A 20,781-nucleotide genomic window follows, 5' to 3' on the forward strand; every position below is an offset into this window, starting at 1 on the left:
ACTTCAATCCGACGAGGGTATAGTAATACAAGCAACTACGAACCAGGGAGAAGATCGTGAAGTTGTGTTGTCCGGGACAGAGAGAGAGAGGGGCCTGAATCACTCGGGTGAAGTTGTCGCCTCGGCTCGCTAGCTTAGCTTACTAGCTCCTTAACCAGCATAGTCAGCTAGCTCGTATAGCTAGTTCAACATGACCTAAGACTGTTTAGTAAGCGATAGGTTTTCTAAACGAACGACATCCGTGTGCTGTTGACTAGTCTAGTAAGTTGCCCTCTGTCGTTGAATTAATTGGACACTTGTCAGCTTTTGTCATTCCATGGATGAGCAGCTAGCCTAGTTAGCTTCTCCTGTCAGAGCTGTTGTTGTTCTCCGGCTCAGCTTGGTGCTCAGACGACTACAGACGGTCTGCTTCCCTTCAACAAGGCTGCTAATTGCAAAGCTTCAATAACTCCTATCTAGGCATTTGTTTAGTGTTAGCCAGCGACGTCTCCTGTGTTATAGTGTAACAGTCTACATCTTTTGGCTGGACTTTCTTTGTTGTGACACAGAATCCAGACGCAGCAGCTAGCTGGAGTAGCAAGTGAACGTTCTGGGAACAATGAGCACTTAGCTCTGCACTAGCAGAGCTAGCCTGTTAGTCAGGTCTTACCTAGCTGGTTAGTCAGCTATTATTACCTAGCTGGTTAGTTCATGGTAGTCAGCTAACTAGCTGGTTGATTCAGGTCCAGCGAGCTGACGTCCCCCAGAACAAAGATGTGTTTTTCTTCTCGAGAGAGGCTCCTGCCAAATTGCTCACCAGATTTCTCTGACCGTCTGTTGATCAAGCAGCAGCTATGTATTTTAAATGTTAACGTGGTCTTAACCTCTGACAGATGTTTTGCTTGAAGAGGTGGTTTGCCAGTTCCACAGTAAAACAAGGGGGGTGGTTAAATGCTGGTTATACATTTGTGGTTTGGCAAATGGGGGTATTTTGATCAGTTGGAAAGACTTTTACCAGCTGCTTGCTTGCTCTCATTGAGGTTTCACCACTACCTGTAACCTGACTAATGGTGGCTAAGGACTATATATTTATTCTTGACAGATAGCTTGCTCCTCAAGGACTACTTCAAGTTTGAAACGTTCTGTTTACCTTTTTTATTATTATATATATTTTTTTATGACACAACACTTTTTTTGCTGCAATTGTCAAGCTACAAAGGATTGACTCAATACTCAGTATTGACCATACAGTGGAACATAACAGGAATTCAAACGAAGAGGACCACACTGACTCTCCAGTCTCCACACTTTGACATAGCCAGACAGTTTCATGACATAACTTCTCTTTGTTCTGGACCTGGGCGAGATAACGCAGGGATTTCCCCCACCTTTTGCATTCCTTAACGGGCCTACCCACGTCCCCTCGCCCCTCTCTCCCCCCTGCCGCTGTGTGGGTGCTGATGTGAGGGAGGATGGGCACCCAGGGCAGCCCGGTGAAGAGCTACGACTACCTGCTGAAGTTTCTGTTGGTGGGAGATAGCGATGTGGGGAAGGGAGAGATACTAGACAGCCTGCAGGATGGATCTGCGGAGTCCCCTTATGCCTACAGCAGCGGTGAGTCACTTATTGCACCAGAGATTAACCGTGATTTTTAGTTGAAGTAACCAGGAATGATTGTCTTTTGTTTCTTTTTGTTTCAGTCAAATGCAGTCATGATAAATAAAACACTAGCATTTTCCCATTTCAGAAAATGGAAAAAGGAATACTTTTTGGTGATACCTTTGTATTGTAGCAGACACGCACGTACCAGTACAGTACATGTGTGTGCATGTGTCCTGCATGGGTAGGAATACTACACAGTGGCCTCTGTGTTTGGGTGGATGGCTATAATAAGATGTTTAAATAGAACAGAAGCCTTTACCAGACCTTTTCACCAGCCCTAGTTTTACAACCTCGCAGTCCCATGACAAGACCTGTATTATGGGGAATATGCACACACACACACACACACACACACACACACACACTCACTCACTCTCACACACACACACACACACACACACACACACACACACACACACACACACACACACACACACACACACACACACACACGCACCACACACACCACACACACACACACACACACACACACACACACACACACGCACGCACGCACGCACACACACACAATCAGCAGCAGCAGCACCCTCCTGAGAGCAAAGCTACACAGCCATGACCTTAGCCTGGATAACAACAACAGATGCTTTATATTCTGTTTTTTTAGGGTTTGTTGCTGTTGTAGTAGTGGGGGCTGTGGGAGAGTCGCCGTCATGTGGCATTACCAATCATCATTACACTTCTCAACATTTAGAGATGGATAGGACATCCATGCTAGTTCATGTAGCTGTTGAATTGAATCCAAGTTATTGTGTCCTTTTTGATTCACTTGAATGGAGGTAGGCTTAATGGTGTTTTTCTTTCAATATAAAAAAAAAAAAAAAGAGTTCATCATTTAGGGTAGTGACATAGTGTGGGTGGGATATTATTGTCATGCAGGGCTTGGCAGTATATAAGGAATGACACTGGATGGTTTCTCCGAGAGAGGAGTTGTGAATTCTGAACAATCAGATAAGCTCTTCCTATGGTCAGGATGAAACAGCCAGCATCTGATAACTGCCTGCTGCAGAGAGCTGGTGGTCCGAGGCTTCAAAAGAGCTCCTCCACACGCAGCAGCGGCAGCAGCAGCAGCATCCCCCCTCAGATGAAACCCCTAGAGAGAAGAGGAGAGGAGAGAGGGAGAAAGAGAGAGAATAACTAATGTCTTAGCAACATTTGGTCACTCCTTTCATGCTAATATAGCTGATTTGATTCCTGCAAGGGAGAGAGAAAGAACCAGAAAGAGAGGTATGGTTACAGAAAGAGAACATCTAACGCTTTGACAACATGGGGTTACTCTTGCTATGCTAATAAAACTGATTTGAATCCTTCAAGGAAGGGAGAGTAAAGGGATAGAGATATGGGGGAGGAAAAGGAATAAGTAAGCAAAGGAAGAAGGACGTGTGTGTGCATCACTTCCATATATTCAGTCATAATTAGACGTAGTTGTCAAATGGTGGTGACTGCCTGCCTGCTTATGCCCCAAAGGAATCTGTGTGTAGATCTACCACAGAAGAGAATACGGTACTTCAACAACACTTCACTAGAGATGCTCTCTCAGATTCCTTCTATCCATTTCATTATTAAAATGCAACATGCTGCCTTTCAGACTAACAGGAACCGTGATGAAAAATGCATCAATCAGATGCAAGAGAGAGGCATGACCCCTTTTTGCCAGTGCTAATCTAATGACTTCTGTCATAGGGTGGTGCTTGCTGTCAGTGCTGTTGGCAGTCTGAAGACGGTTGAAAAGGTCACGTGTGTTGGTGGATTAGTGGTCCTAGAATACGTATTTTGTTAAGACTGTCTGTATCCGTTGTGGGGACGGCAAAGAGGCCACGGCTAGGCTAGTTCCAGTCCCTTATTTTCCATTATGTTCATAGATTCAATCAGTGAGTCATAATGATGCATCTCAGCTAATGCTAAATGCCATTGGAAGTCAGCTCAATCATTAGCAATCGGTGTCCACCGAGAACCTTCTTGGCAAAGACCTGTCTGCAAGATCAAAAGCCATCAAGCGTCTTCATTAAGTATTGAGGGCGAGTGGGGAGCACAGCTGTAAGGCTCTATCAGGGATGTTTATGTAGACAGATGCACTGCTGTTGAGTTACCCTCTGGTAGAGAAAGAGAGGGATATTTTGTCAGTAGATATATTTCAGCAGCACCAAGACTCAGAGATATGGCAGACATTTTGATTGGCTGGATGGAGGACACATCTCCCTGCCTTATTTAGGGTAGTTGGCGGGCGATCATTACATAGCTGTCTGTCTGTCTGTGTGTGTGGCTGGCTGTCTGTCTGGCTGTCTGATTTCCCCCTAGTGATCAGTGTTTCTGAGCTTCATTGGTCTTTAATTTACTAAAAACTCATCAGTCAAGCAGCTTTGCACTCATTGATAGGCTAAACTGAGGGGAAGCATGTCTGCGATGTCTGAAGTTTATTTGATGATAGGTTATTACATTGCCCTACCTTATTATCTCACCTTTATGCCATAACAGGTATGTTATGTGTGTGCCAGCCATTTCGCTGGGGGGAAAAAAAACAAATGAATGATTGCACCTTTTGTCCTCCCTTGTTGGAGGACAAAAAAAGACTGCCAAAGACTTCTGCCAAAAGAAGTGCCATTCATCAGATCATAAAGTGCTTCGCGCACCAAGCCCTAGCGATGTTCCCACTCTGGGTGTGATGTATAGCTGCCTTTTTGTGCTGGCTCGACGCTCATCCATCAGTGGGTGACACCTGTGGAACTGATGATGGGTGTAGTCAGACCAGAATGTCAACCTCTCTTCTTCTTCCCCGAGGCCTGCATGCTTCCTTCTATCCCTAACTGACTTAGGCTACAGTTCACTCACACACCCATGCTTCCGAAAACTCCACCTCTCACCTGAGATCCACCCTCATGTGCTCCCTTTGTTGTACCCTTAGAGTCCAACGTTGGTGGTAAAACACGGCTTTCACACTATTTATAGGGTTGTAACTTGGTACAGTAGAACGGGCCTAGATAAAGCTAGTTCCAGCTTTTACTTTTGTTGTTGCGTTTTGTTGACTGTCTCAGATGGGGAAATAAAGCCCACAATCCTTTGTGGCAAGCACCTTGCGCCAACCATCTGATTAATTGGTACCAAATTCAGACAGACTTAGTATATAACCCACAGTATTCTACGTTCTTAATCTGATCTATGTAGAGGCAATCCCTCTACTGTTTGTTTGTGTGTGGGTGTCCGTGTGCATGTGCGTGCCGTGCATGCATGTGTGTGTGTGTGTGTGTGTGTGTGTGTGTGTGTGTGTGTGTGTGTGTGTGTGTGTGTGTGTGTGTGTGTGCATTTTCGGGTCAATGACGTGACGTGCATATTTTTGTGTCATTGTATATTATTTCCATTTAAAAATAGATTAATCAATTCAAGTAATATATGATTTTATTATATACAACATGGTTAGTTTGAATGTATTGTCAGTGCATTCTAATAGGGATGCTCCGATCTGGATTTTTGGGGCCGATACCGATCACCGATTTTTTTCCTCAAGATCAACCGATACCGATACCGATTAAAAAAAAATACATAACTGTAGGCCTACTGACTGGATAGCCTACATATTTTTTGCTTTTTAGACAAAAGTTTTGATCCATTAGGCACCAAGCAAACGCAGACCCATTTTTATGGCATAGTAAAGGTCTGGCCTATCACCCAGTTAGGGCCTGAAGCCCAAGTCAGTCGATATGGCTGTATAAAACACATCATAAACGTGGCCTTCATGGTTTACATACTGTTACGTCCTCCTATGTTTTCTGTTCAGTTATCTGTCTTCCCCAGGAAAAAAAAAATGAAAAAAATAAAATAAAATAAAATCGGTTTTTGCGATCGGCCATTTTTGCCGATCACCGATCGAGTCATTTGGAGTGAAATCGGCCGATTTAAATCGGTGGCCGATAAATCGGAGCATCCCTACATTCTAATAATATGGATTACTTAGCAACTGTAAACATGGGACTTTTATTTTGAAATCAAGAGACTATTGCATCAGCCAAATGTTTCATCATCCAGAGGACCCTGTCTGACATCTGTGGCTGAGTGAAAAGATTTGTAGAGCGCTCTCAAATATTGATAAAAATAGATAGTTTCACCTCAGAGGTAGGAGGGTATATTTTCCATGTCAGGTGGTACAACCAATGTAAAACTAGGACATTTTTATTTTATCATAAAACTACTATTCTGTTTTAAAATGATTTGTATGATATTGCTAGCATAGGTCAAAGCTAATGCAGGTGTCCAAGTAGAAGCCTGTTTAATTTGAAATCAGTGGCAAAAGTCAGGTGGTGCAACCGGTATGTCAGTTGGCGCAACCACAATTAATGCCACTATATGGAATAAATAATGTTATTTAAAGCTCCAAGATGCTCTATAATGTGTATTTGTGTCTACTTAAATATATATTAACACTTTTAAACATTTCACGATTATAATGTCTTTAATTTTAATCATTTAGATGCCACTGTCAGTGAAGGAAAAAGCAGCCCAAAAACAAATGTTTGTCTAATAGATATAGATAATAGATACATGACAAAGATTTCACTTAATAAATAAATAATAGGAAAATATAAATACTTTTGCAAATAATTGGTTGCGCCACCTGACAGTTTTTGAGCAATTAAGTTAGAAATACAGTAAAAATATATATTTAAACAAATTAACAAATGCGGCATGTTTAAGCACATTGTCACATACTCAAAAATATAAATGTTATGTATTTTGAACAAAGTAAAAAATTTATTTTTTGTCATTGACCCTTTCCTTTCCCCCTCATCAAATTTGACCTCCCCCCTCTCACTGTCTCTCATTCTATCCGTTGGTGTGGAAATAAACAGTTTGAGGTGAAAGGACAGGAGATTGGGCTGACAGGGTGTGACTACCTGTCTTTCTAATCAGTGAGTGTGTGACCGAATTAGCAGTGTCTGTATGGTTAGTGGGAGATACGCCTGTAGAGATTTTCACTTTTAGAACTGAATTACACTGTGTTGGGCTATAGGCTATACACTGTGTTGGGCTATACTATCTAGAAAGAGATTTTTTTTTTCTGTCCAGACCGATCTAGTTATTAATTAAGTTATTATTAAATTAAAGGTCAGGTAAAAACTGCTGGTCCTAGTTATAGAGAGTTTCACCCTGGGCTTTGAAGACCAGATCACGCTGTTACTGCCATATTGTTAGTGGTTGTCAGGTGAAATGAGATGAATTTGGATCGGACAATGGTGTCAGGATTTTCCCGGAAGTGTTCTTCGCACAAGAAGCCACAGTGAATGGAGCTGAATGAACAGAGTAGCGAGGAGCTCACATACTTCCCGTGTCCAATTTCAAATTCCTCATTCCTCAATTTACAATACCACAGGCATTGTATCAGTGGCGATATTTTTACATTTGAAAGCATGAACCCACCCGTTCAACAACTTCCCAGAGTCATCAATCACTCATTGGTTAATGGTTATTACTCGTAATTCTTGAAGAAATTGTTGTTGTGACTTTTTTTGTTAAAGTTAAGAGACCATGTTCAAAATGGGTTGTTATTTATTTATCCATCTATCTATTTAAAAAAAAAAAACACTTTACTGGCCAGAATAACAATGTGGGAAATTCCTGTAAACATTTGGTTGACCGCTGAGTTGAAAAGGAATGTGAAAAGTTTTTGTCGACCCTGAAGTGACGACACCCCTGTAACAACACACGTCACTACATAAGGAATGGAATTACAACCTCTGCTCCTGTGGGCTGCTCTGTTCTAGACGTCCTCTAATGTCGTTGGTCGTGTACTTCAGATTCTAGATTGTCTGTCAGCCTGCCTGGATTGGGGGGGGGTTAATCTTACCATTAATATGTTGTCCAAAGATGATCCCAGCAGTAAGGCCATGACAAAGAGGAAGATGATGATAATGGGCTTGGCTGCTGGGAGGAGGACAGTGGCGATGCCTGTGTGAATAGCGTAGGAGAAGAGATTCAAATGAACAAACGGGTTGAAAAGACAATCGAGACCAGCTGCTAGACAGAAGGAGAAGCCAGAAGTAAGACTCAAATCCACTGTCTCATTCGCTGTTCTACAATGGAGGAGTCCCCGGGGGTCGATGAACAGCACAGCCTGGTGCTAAAAGCCTATTGTTTCTGCATAGCAATTGACTATGTTATTTGATGGCCGCTATACCCAGTGAATCTAGTTATCATGCTGGAAGCAGGCTACTATAGAGATAACCCCCTGAAGTGCTCTGTGTGTCTGTGTGTCTGTGTGTCTGTGTGTCTGTGTGTGTGCGTGTGCGTGCGCGTGCGTGTGCGTGTACGAGATGATCAGGTTGTAATCCCACTGATGGATGCAGCGACTGGCACCCTGACAGTGCAGGGCTGATTATTACCATGGAGCTTACTGACAGGAGCCAATAGAGGGGCTTTCACCACACACGGCAGTCTCATTCTGACTGCAGACGGTCTGTGTTACACACTCTTTGTCCCTACCTCTTTCTTTCTTTCTTTCTTTACTTTTTCTAACTCCCCACATATCTCTATTTCGTCCTCCCCCCCTTCCCTCTCTCGCTCTCTGAAAGGTTAGTTACTGAAAGGTTTACACCACAGCGGTTTCTTTTCTTTAGTAGACGCTCATAGCAGTTTTATACATTTACACAGCTGCATATTCATCTGGTAAGGTCACTGGGCCCCCCCACCCCCGCCCCCTCACAACCGCTTTCTCATTCCATCTCCCTGCACCGCGGTGTACGGATGAGACGGTGAGAGTCGAAACACACAGGAGTTCTGCACACAGAAGAGAGGCAGGGGCTGGAGAACCAGTCAGATTCAAGACACATTGATTATCTCAGCTCACTGAAGGTGCCCGGGCAGGGAGAACAAAGGGAGCGCTTCACACCCCTTTAAGTTGGGGGTGAAGCTCTGACCAAAAGACCAAATTGAATCAGGCTAGTCTGAGCTAAGCACTTTTCGCTGCAGAATCTTATCAGCTGGCGGCATTGCTGGTGTAAGCCTGAAGCTGCTGCTGGCTTTTGTCACAAGGCGCAGGCCGACGCAGGCAGGCACCAGGGCTCGCTAGTGCTGCCATGTCAGGTCTCAAGGGAGACCTTGCGTCACCTCTACGACGCCTTGCCGGGGCTGGTGTTTGTGGATGGCCAGAAGAGGTAGGGGTAGGGGGTAGGGGGTGGGGGGGTCATAAACACAGACCAAGCAAAAACTTAAGTGGTTAGAGAGGTGCTGTTTAAGGTGCGGCTGCCGACATGATGATGACCCTTAATCGGCGCCATGTGAGAGGTTGCGTGGGTTACTGGATGAAAACACATGAGAACAGTTAGAAGATGAAAGGCGCTGGAAGGGAAGGACGGGTAGAGACATGCAGGGACCGCAGAGCAGCAGGTGTGGTAGTAGAAACACCGGTGCCAGTGTAAACTGTGGTGAAGAATAGAGATGTGCCCAAGGGCAAAACATTGCCAGGAAGCCACTGCTGTCAGGACAGGTGGATGAACACGAACACACACACACACACACACACACACACACACACAGCGTCCTTATAAATCTCAGTTGTGTCAGTAGGAAAGATATTTACTCATTCATGGTGGAACACGGAAGTTCAATAAAAAGTGTTTATTTCATATTGAAACCCAACACTTTCAGGCAGCCTTCATCAGGACGGCACTACAGACAAAAAGACAGATGTCGAAATGCTTATGTAATACGTGAACCTTTGAACCTACCTAAAGAATGAATCTCGAACATGGATTTCTCATGTCAGTCACATCCTGTCCTCTTTAGTTATTTGGCGCCACTTAGCTGAGTCTGTCCTTTGTGTCACTCACTGTCTGGCTCAGCGCCACTCAAGATGTCGCCACTCAAGTCGTACCGCTGTGTAGAGCCAAGAACGTTCCCAGGTCAGGTCATACGGATTACATGCAAGCATACCGTATTATTCACTAGATTATTATTTAAATGTACCTTAAAAAAAAGAGAGGCTTTGACATGAAATCCGCACCAAGTATTGTGGTTGATTGTGTGTTTCTAAAGGACAGAAAATGTCACCTGGTGACAGGGTGTAATATCAGTTGTCTTTGACTCATGTCTAATTTTTTCTCTTCCTCCTCTCTCTCTCTCCCTCCACTCAGGGATCGACTATAAGACCACCACCATTCTGCTGGATGGGAGGAGAGTGAAGCTGGAGCTATGGTAAGTACTGAGCACCACTAAATACTAGGGGTGTAACGGATCACCTAACTCACGGATCGGATCGTGTCACGGTTTTTGAGTCACGGATCGGATCATTTTTCGGATCAACACAAAACATACAAATAAAAATAAAAAGCTTTTTCCTCTAATTCTGTAAAAACACCACTTTTACTGTGTAAAACCCAACAACATTAAAGATGTCAAAACTGGTATATATATATATATATATATATATATATATATATATATATATATATATATATGTGTGTGTGTGTATATATATATATATATATATATATATATATATATATATATATATATATATATATATATATATATATATATATATATATATATATATACATACATAACATATTCTACACTCAAACATTAGGCTACATATTAAACAGAAACACACATTCAACTTAAATGATGCAGTAGGAGAGAGGGAGGAGGCACCTGGTTGCAGCAGTGACTGGGCTCTTTAAAGCAGACAAATACACATGTTTTATGCCACTTTTAACTAAATAATAAAGTGAAACCTTACTTTAAACATGGTATGAAAAAATTGGCTACATTATCAGAAGTTGTCAAGCTGCCTTTTTCGTGCCTCCCGTCAACACACCGCGGCAAATGTGTGGCCATGCTCGTACGACTTTCTCGTTGCACAACGCTTAAACACTAGGGGTGCAACGGTTCAGTTGGCCCACGGTTCGGTACGGTTCGGTATTTTGGGTCACGGTTTTCGGTACGGTTCGGTTCAGAAACAAACGTTCCAGACCAACTCGACCTCTGACCAAAGGCCGCGTTCGAGGCATTCACGTGGACGCTCCGGCGCTCTCAGAGCTAATTTACGAACGCGGCCAAATTGATCTTCTCGCCATAAAGCTTAAGCGTACAGTGGGCTTCCTGTATAGATTTAAATCTTGCTTTTCCTTGGCTTCCAGAAAACGTCTTGTCTCCGCCCTTTTCCTTTCACAATTGGATTATGGTGATACAGTATATAGGTTTGCTTCTCTGTCCACTTTATCCAAGCTAGACCCCCTGTATCATTCGGTTCTAAGATACATCACCAATAGTGCCTTCAGGACCCATCACTGTACACTGTATAGTCTGGTTGGATGGCCATCTCTTTCTGTCAGAAGGCTCCAACACTGGTACACTCTTGTGTTTAAAATCATCTCTGGCTTCTTACCGAATTATCTGGGCCTGAAGTTCATCCCTATACCGAGTGGCTCGGGTCTCAGGTCTCGTAGATGGCTACAATACAAGGTGCCACTTATCATGAACAATGTTGGAAGGGCAAGCTTGTCTTATTATGGCCCTTGGTCTTGGAATGACCTACAGACTACTTTTAAATTAGAGGCCCTTATTTCCATAAGTATCTTCAAGCGTAGATTAAAGGATGTGGTCACCGCTCGCTGTACCTGCTTTGGTTAGACTTCTCAATGTTTTAATCACCTTGTAAATACCCCTACCATTGTTTGTCTATTGTATTGTTGCCACTGTCTTATGTCCTGTCTTGTTATCTGAACAGTTTTTTTAAGCTACTATTTTGACCCTGTCTTGGCCAGGTCTCTCTTGTAAAAGAGGTTTTAATCTCAATGTGACTTCCTGGTAAAATAAAGGTTAAAAAAAAAAAAAAAAAAAAAAAACGCAAACCGAAAACCGTCACGGTTCACTAGTGAATTGAGCCGTGGAACGCAAACCGTACCGTCCGTAAAAAAACCGAGAACCGTTGCACCCCTATTAAACACCGTAACTTTTTTATCGACCACACTTCCAATGACACTGTCCGTCATTGTTATAATTGACAGAGAAGCCAAAGTGCTCCCATACATGGGATTTAAATGACGAGGGAGGCATTTCGAGTTCTTCTCTGTCGCCAACATTAGCAGCACTCGCCATAAGGGCTGCGTTCGTAAATTTGCTCCGAGAGCGCCGGAGAGCACACTGGGTCCGACGTCATAAAGGGATCAAGTAATTTGATTGGACAAGAGGCGTTCCATGAATGCTGATCAGATTCCAGAGCGAATTTACGAACGCAGCCTTGTTGTTCTGGATTTTCCCCCCCATTTTCAACCTATCATTGCGCTTTAGAGTAAAACAAAGCACGCAACTGTCGCGTCTATCTTTTCATGGCAACTCTACATTGTGATTTACAAGGGATATTAACTAATATTAAGTAATATTATTACTTGGTTACATTTTGCAATTGATCCGCGGTACACATGCTTGCCGAACCGTGGGGGGCGATCCATACGGATCACGGATTATCCGTGATCCGTTACACCCCTACTAAATACCCGTGCCCTGGCACAAGCTACATCTCCACATCTCTCCCATACATGTATATGTTGGTAAGACCTTGGAAAATTACTTTTCCAAACCCTGTGTTTGTGAAGAAGACCTTTTTATAGAATAACTAGATTACTTTCTAAAGACTAAAGACTTAATTACTAAAGACTATCATTGATGTTCCTGACAAACATCACAATGTGTTTTTGATTGTCTACACTTTGCCAGAAACATCTCCCTGAATGAGGCCACCATCTTTTTTTCAACATAATTATTTCAATATTGTTTCCGTTGGTAGACACGGTCTAAGATCTCCAGGACTCTTAGAAGTCTAGGAAGATAGAAGGCTCCGCTACTGCAGCTGGAAGGCTTCTAAGGGTAGAAATGTCACCTCGTCTTTCCATTAAGAGTGAAATGAAAGGCTGTTAGAAGTCAAGTACTCTCTCTCTCTCTCTCTCTCTCTCTCTCTCTCTCTCTCTCTCTCTCTCTCTCTCTCTCTCTCTCTCTCTCTCTCTCTCTCTCACGTTCTATATCCCTCTCTTACTGTCTGTATTTTCCCTACTCCTTCTCTCTTTCTCTGCCTCTCCCATTCTACCTACATTCCCCCCCCCCCTCGCTTCCTCATTCTGTTGCTCACATTTTCTTCCTCCCCCCCCCCACATCTCTCTGTCGCTGTGATGACTCAGTCACCTCCCAGCCAGTTCCTCTGAGGTGCAGAGGGAGAGAAATTACACACATTAAAAAGACATGAGCCTTAATGCAGGGCATCCATCAATGTCGGCGAACAGCCCAATCAGCAGACAGACTCGTATCACGGTCAGCTCACGGACAAATCAGCTTGTCTCTCTGTCATGTCATTACCCAATCACCATGCCTGGGCTTTTTCTGGATCAGAATATTGTGCTGACATTATTGAGATGTATAAAAACAGTTACTCTATTCTCGTTTTTTTTCTTTTTTCTTGGTATGACAATAAATGTTATTTTATGACCTTTGTAGTGATGCAGTATTGCCCTAACTAGCCAGGCACGTTTTTTTTGGGGGGGCGGGGGGACAACTGGAGTACAAATGTACGGAGACCCTCAAGGGACATGGGTGAGGGAAACATTGATGGGAGATTATTTTTTTTCCCCCTCATAGTAACTCTATGACCTGTGTCTCATAAGGAAGATAAGGAATATGAACAATTAACAAGCAAACAAAAAGCGCACTCCCATACCCATTAGAGCTCACACAGCTCACTTCTTGGAAATGTCAACATTGTGCTGGACAGGACCCTGCCTCTGGTGACAGATCAATAGATTTCCCCTCTGCGTTCAATAAAGTATACTCAGCTCCACTACACAGGGCTCTCTATGGTCAAAGGCCTGTTAGCTCAAGCAAGCTAGGAGGCCATTATGGCTCTTAATGCGTTTGACACACACACCACCACTATCTCCTCTATGACTCGGCATACTGTACAGCAAAGTCTTTTCATCTCTGTTTTTTAAACTCCACAAGCACAACACAAGTCTTAAGATAACAGATCATTTCCTCTGATAGTGGTTATGGTGATACAGCACACAATGTGTGTAACTACAGGACGAATCCTAACTTGGCCTCTGTGTCGCGCATAACTAGAATCTTCAAGCAAGTCTCCCATTGACACCAACGTGAGATGTAGGTGGACGTCTGGTTTACACGCACAAATCTCAAGTTTAGATTCGGAAAGCTTGGCTTTGGTTATCCCCATGTAACCCTGTATGGTTATGCCCATGTAAACACTAGGCCAGCCATTTTGTGTAAGAAAAACCACTCACAACTTGACACTAGCAGTAGTTGTGGAGTGATGGTGTTGATTAACTTGTAACTTGATTAACACTCACACAGAAGTCAGGCAGGTTGGTAATGAGAGCTGGTTTCTTTTTTCTTTTTTGTGATCAATTTTTTATTATTATTTCAGGGAGTAAAACAAGGGGAGTGGTAACATACAAATAAACAAAGGAGAAAATAGAATAACACAAATACGGTTTACCAGTACAAATACAAAATGCGCATAAACCTTTCAACCCCCCCCCCCCCCTCCCCTTCCCTTCCCAATCTCCCTTTACCCCAATAATTCCCCACCTACCCCTCCTCCCACAAATGTCCCTCCCGCCAGATACCTCCCACCCACCCGCCCAATCACAACCCCCCCGCCACCCACCCCCCCCATGTCCCTCCCGCCAGATACCTCCCACCCACCCGCCCAATCACAACCCCCCCGCCACCCACCCCCCCCTATCACAGCCCCCCGCCCACCCCCCCCCACCCAATCACAGCCCCCCGCCCCCCCCCCCCCCCCCTACAGGACCCTATGGAAGGAGCAAATCGATTAGCCTATAATAGTGTCTTGAGGATGGTTATAGTTTGGTCCCAGCATGAGACATTGTCCGAAATTGCATGATGCCTGTTGGCTATCCAGTGTTCCATGCTGGCTATGTCAATGAAGTCTAATATCCATCTCTGCGTAGTCAAGAAATGGGGTGACTTCCACCTGCAAGCTATAAGCCTTTTGGCTGCTGTAAGGCCGGCCAGCCAGATGCGTCTTTGTTTGATGTTTAGATCCAGGTTTGAACTGTCATTTAACAATAGGACTAATGGTGAGTGTGGAATGTGTTTGGACAGGATCAGGGACAATGCATCACAAACTGTCCTCCAGAAATCAGCCACTCCCGGGCATTCCCATACCATATGAAAAAAGGTGCCAACTGTATTTCGGGTGCAAAGAGTACAGTTAGGTGAAGGTATGGTCTTTATTTTATGTAGCAGATATGGAGTGAAGTATGTCCTATGAGTAAAATTGAAATGGATAACCTGGTGGTTGGGATTTCTGGAGGAAAGGGATATGTTTTGCCAAATTAATTGCCAATTTAAGTTATTGTGTGATAAAGTATCTTTCCACACTCTGTCAATGTGTAATGGTTTTAAAGAAGCCTTAACCAGGATGGAGTAAAGAGCTGAGACCTGACCCCTGGGTCTGGTGAATGCTATGTGAAATGGATGTATGTCTAATGAGCTATTCCAGGGTACCCCGTATGTGCGCATAGCTGTACGTAATTGAAGGTAGAAAAAAAAGGACGTACCCGGTAAATTAAAGTTTCTCTGAATGTCTTGGAATGAGCGGAGACCCTCAGCCCCAAATAAATCTGAGAGCTGGTTTCTGATTACCTCTGCTTACTGGTGTACAAACACTATGCCTGGCACAGGCTCCTCAACCTTCAATGGTAGAGGGTTCAGACTAGTATCAAGTATGGGATTATGTTTGCCTCCTCAACCCCACTGTCAAAGTAGCCCTACTTGGGAATGATACCTGTCAATGCAAAGAAAGAAGGGTAGACTGTGTTGTCTTTCTTTTTGTCGATATTTGACTCTCTCTCTCTCTCTCTCTCTTTCTTTCTTTCTTTCTCTCTCTCTTTTTCAGGGACACGTCGGGCCAGGGGAGGTTCTGCACCATCTTCAGGTCCTACTCCCGTGGAGCTCAGGTGAGTTTGAGTGTACTTCACGCTAGGGTTGGGCCAGTCTCTTGATCAAACCCTATACCCTCTACCACAGCTAGTATGACAACTGCTGTAGCTATTTCCACATCTATCACGGCCACCTCTACGCCTCTTCCTCAGATGACTTCTAGGACTATGATAACTAACTACTGCAGCGTACCACAGCTGTGAGCACTACCGCGATGACTACCACGTCTGCTCCTCATCCACCTCCCCTGAGTGTTGTCGAGATGGAGCGATTAAGCCCCCCTGCCGAGCGTGTCCGCTGGCTGGCCCTCGCGGCTCCTCCTACTCCTGTAAACAGGAAGTGTGCGAACAATGCCTGTGGTGATGCCGCTATGTGTGTGTTTGCGATTGTGCGGGATGTTTACAAGTGTTTGTGTGTGTTCCGTCTCCAGGGGATCCTCCTGGTGTACGACATCACCAACCGCTGGTCCTTCGACGGCATCGACCGCTGGATCCGAGAGATAGATGAGGTGAGGGAGGGGGGGGGGTAAAGGTTATGAGTGAGGGCTTGGGGAGAGGTTCAAACGATTGGTGTGGGAGAAGGTTGGGTGAACCTCCCTGTTCCAGGAAGGCTTGGTTTTACCTGCTTACACGGCTTCTTTCTTTGGAGAGTGAAGGATTACTGTGTTTCCATGATTCCTGACGCTGATGGCCCAGACTGTTACTCTGTTGACTCTAGTAAGTCTTTAACAGATCTTTGGTCTTTTAGCGTCAGAGACAGAGAGGTGCCCCTGTAGGATTGTACTGACCCACAGTGCTCAGAACAGGCCCTTAGTGTACACACTCACAGGCACGCACACGCACACACACACACACACACACACACACACACACACACACGCACGCACACACTCACACACTTTGTCCTATACTTGCTCATACAGTATAGCACCATGGGTCAGCTCTTATGATTAACAGTGCCTGGAATTCTTAAGCACCACAGCAGTAGACCAAGTCCCACTGTGTACTGCAGCTATAACTGACTCACAGAGCCTGAAGACTAGAACAGAAAATGGTGAAATGTGATACTATACTATAAATATATATATATGTATTATATACTATAAATACGATAGGTGAAATATGAGTTCTTCACCCTACAGACACCCTCGTACCGTGAGTGCCTTGCAGCTGAGCACCAGTCAAGTCTTAAGAGTGGGGAGTACAGCCTCTCAGTGACTCATTGTCTGGAAGCCTCATTTTCTCATTCAAACCACAGCCCCCTGCACCATTAGCCTTTAGCAATCAGCCTCTGACCAACAGAGCCTAAAGACCACAGTCTCCTTATAGTAGGCCAAGGGACAGGGGCACAGTGACTCACAGGGCCCAAAGACGAGAGAGAGAGAGAGAGAGAGAGAGAGAGAGAGAGAGAGAGAGAGAGAGAGAGAGAGAGAGAGAGAGAGAGAGAGAGAGAGAGAGAGAGAGAGAGAGAGAGAGAGAGAGAGAGAGAGAGAGAGAGAGAGAGAGAGAGAGAGAGAGAGAGAGAGAGAGAGAGAGAGAGAGAGAGAGAGAGAGTACTCATTCCATGTCCTTCCTGTTGGCTGTGTTGTAGAAGCTGAGAGGATGTTCTCTCTCTCTCTCTCTCTCTCTCTCTCTCTCTCTCTCTCTCTCTCTCTCTCTCTCTCTCTCTCTCTCTCTCTCTGTGTGTGTGTGTTTTTCTCCCTCTGGCATGCACAGCAGGGGGTGGGGTGGTATTTTTGGCCTCTGGTGTGTTTGGTGAAGATTTGTCTTTCCTGCTCCACCTCGACAGCATGCTGGGGCCGGTCAACAGTCATGGAACAGAGAGGGGGGCAGAGGAGGAAGGAAGAGAGAGAGCATACTGATGAGAGAAAGAGAGTGGTTGATAGAAAGGGTGATACATTTAGAGGTGTAGTAGTAAAGCTGACACAGAAAGAGGGAGAGAGGGACCCTATATTATAGCAGAATAGCTTTCTTTTGATTTTTTATATTCCTTTATTATTAAAAATCACTTTGAGGCCAAATTTGAAAGAGACTAGGAGAAAAAGGAAAGAACGTTTGAGGGAGAGGAGAGAGGTTATGGTTGAGTGGGGGTGTTCACAGAATGTTCTAGTGGTGTAGTCAGAGCAGATGTGCCTCTATGAACTAGAAGTCTCGTGACAGGCGATGTCTGCTGCCCTGGTTGAATAAGTAACAGTCTACAGATGGATGTGACGTGACGTGTCTGGGTCCCTCCGTGGTTCTGCAGCAGGCCGCTACAGACGGAGATGCACAACCCCTCTGAGCCTTCTAACACGTGCACCTCCCACCCCTTTCCCAGCATGCCCCTGGGGTGCCACGTATCCTGGTGGGCAACCGCCTCCACCTGGCGTTCAAGCGGCAGGTGCCCACCGAGCAGGCGCGGGCGTACGCCGAGAAGAACGGCATGACCTTCTTCGAGGTCAGCCCCCTCTGCAACTTCAACGTCATCGAGTCGTTCACGGAACTCTCCCGCATCGTCCTGATGAGGCACGGCATGGAGAAGTTCTGGAAGCCCAACAGAGGTGTGTGTCTGTGTAGTGCATTCCCCTCCCCTCCTTCTCACCTCGTCTACCCCACCATCCCTCTCTCCCCATCTTTCCCTCTCTCTCCCCAGCTGCGCCTGTCTCCCTTCTTTCATCTAATTGAATCTCTCTCTTTCTCTCACTTCTCTACCCCTTCCCTTTTACATATCTCATCATCCGTTCCTCTCTCGCTTCCTTCTTAAACCCTAATGGTGTGTTCTCTCCAGAGGGAGTTGGTAATAGTGTAGTGGAGCGTTGCTGTAGCGTACATAAGTGACGCAGCGCTTTTACAGGTCCTCTGTGCTGCTAATGCACTGCTGTCTTAAGATGGCTGCTCCATTCAGAGGCTCGTTCCCTCCCATAGTTATTAATTGCACACTCACTTCATGTTCTGCCGTCAATGTTTCATGTCTGGGCCATCTGTACCGAGAGAGGGGACACAGATGGAGTAGTTACATTAGTAATGTCCCTGGCTTGCCCTCGCCAAATGAATTTCAAGCTCTCAGGGCCAAATTACACAGTTGAAATGAGCCAAAATGTGCTTCTGGTTTGAGGGAGTGTCGATTAGATAATGCTTTTAGTGGCTGAGTTTGTGGAATAGTCGTGTTAAACGTGGAGTGGGACTTGGCGGGTGATGCATCTGGCTGTGGTTGTATACAGTGAAAAGTATATGGTTTACTTACCGTATATGGATACCTGGAGGGCTGAAGGTTAACTTGAGACCTACTCATGCAACTCAACCTTTTGCAGTGATCTCCATTGATTGACAAAATGTATGATTTTCAAGGAAGTTTTGCTTGTGTAGCTCAAGTAAGGGTTTAGTAATCAGGTTAATGTTGATTATTGTCTTGTTCTGGCAGTGTTCAGTGACTCTTTGTTCATTTCATAATTCTTGTTGTTCGTTCTCTCTCCCACTCCCCAGTGTTCAGCCTACAGGATCTGTGTTGCCGGGCCATCGTCTCCTGCACGCCCGTCCACCTCATAGACAAGCTACCGTTGCCCGTGGCGATCAAGAGTCACCTCAAGTCCTTCTCCATGGCCAATGGGATGAACGCGGTCATGATGCACGGACGCTCCTATTCGCTGGCCAACGCGGCAGGCGGGTCCAAGGGCAACAGCCTTAAACGCTCTAAGTCCATCAGACCACCCCAGAGCCCGCCTCAGAACTGCACCCGCAACAACTGCAAGATCTCTTAGTCTTAGGGAAGGGACAATGAAAGAGAGGGGGGGATTCTGAACTGAACGTAAACCTCCAGAGACTTGCCGCCGAGCACTGAGAGAGAGAGAGAGAGACACGGCTCCTCCACTTCTGCGTCTGCTGGTGTCACATTACTACATTTACATGTACAAAAACATATGTGTACATAAATACATACATGCATACAATCATGCTTGGTTACAGTACATGCCACTTACAGTTGGTCTCATTTGGGTTTGTGTCCCCTGGCTGAGTTCTCTCACCGTGTGTCTTTGAGACTTCTGAGCTCCGACATCCTGCCGTTGCCTTTTTCTGGGGAGTTGGGGGAGGTAGGAGTTGTGTTTTGGGTAGTATGGGTGTTGGTGTTTCGGGCGGTAGGGTGGTTGGGTAGTGTCTCTTTCTTTTTCTCCCTCTTTCCGTCCTTCATCAGCTGCTTAACCATCAGCTTCTTACCAAGCTTGTAACTCGTCAGTTTTCCCTCCTTCCTATGATATGAATAACCAGTCATTCAATAATCAATACCTTTTGAGGACATCCATAGTTATCCATTGACCACTAGCCCATTACAAATACCCATCACTATTACCCCTGTGCATTAGCAGTTAGGCTGTCTCTATACTCATAATTGCCTTTGATTGCCCTATGTTGCTCTTAACTGTCAAGTCTACAGCTCAGTGGCCTTGAAAGGCCAAAAAGTAGACAAGGAAAGTAAAGCAATTCTCCAATCTTTTTGTCCTTGACCTGCTAGTGGGATTTTGAACTGAGCCCCTGGGGGTTGTAGTTGCAGACGAGGTCAAGACAGCTTTCCATTCGCATCACGTCTACCAGCTACTCATGGGAGCCGTTTTGAGAAAGGCAGACATGTATTTCTCTGTCAGCCCCCCCCCCCCCCCCAACCTTTCTGAATTTCACGGTTCATCTCATGTCGGTTACATGCAGACTTCTTTAACCCTCATGCTCTTCAGACTCCCCACCCCCCCCCCCACACACACAACCTCAGTGACTGTCTTTTCTCAGCTCCTCACTAGACCCCTCCGCCTGTCGCTGCTGGCTTTACCCTCCTGTGCTGTGCCAAACCTCTCCTAGAGAACAACATAGTCTTACTGTGTTTACAAATACGAAAGCATGATTTGAAAACAGATTCCCATTCCCCTATCTTGCCTGGAGCTCTGGGTCTCAAAGATTCATCTTTTGTTTAGTTTTTTTCTCCCATCATGTGAACTAATGTGTACTCCAGATGTTCTTTCATCAGACCAACATAAATTCAGTGTTAGACATACAGCATGTGTAGAAAGCCTTAGAGATGAGCTATACTCAAGCGTGTTTTTAAACTGCACATTGAACAAAGCACGGCTTACAGTGTGTTTGGGTGTTGTAGTTGAATGAGACTAGAGTGCCAAAGTGAAAGCTTTGATGGAGG

General features: G+C 44.9%; 1 protein-coding gene across 2 annotated transcripts; it reads left to right on the top strand.

The window, feature by feature from the left end:
* Window positions 1-1,441: 1,441 nt before the first annotated feature.
* Window positions 1,442-19,360, top strand: rab40c (RAB40c, member RAS oncogene family; the record flags this gene model as incomplete). Of its 2 annotated transcripts, none has more annotated exons than XM_080522345.1 (6): window positions 1,442-1,593; window positions 9,780-9,840; window positions 15,581-15,641; window positions 16,055-16,132; window positions 17,941-18,163; window positions 19,086-19,360. In XM_080522345.1, exons 1-6 carry the CDS (start codon window positions 1,452-1,454, stop codon window positions 19,358-19,360), a joined length of 840 nt encoding a protein of 279 aa, XP_080378471.1. In that variant the 5' UTR covers window positions 1,442-1,451. The 2 variants fall into 2 exon arrangements, with proteins under 2 accessions (XP_080378471.1, XP_080378472.1); XM_080522346.1 differs by having other exon boundaries at window positions 17,998-18,163.
* Window positions 19,361-20,781: the final 1,421 nt, after the last annotated feature.

The sequence above is a fragment of the Nansenia antarctica genome (genome assembly GCF_963989245.1).
Source record: "Nansenia antarctica genome assembly, chromosome: 2".
Taxonomy (NCBI): domain Eukaryota; kingdom Metazoa; phylum Chordata; class Actinopteri; order Argentiniformes; family Microstomatidae; genus Nansenia; species Nansenia antarctica.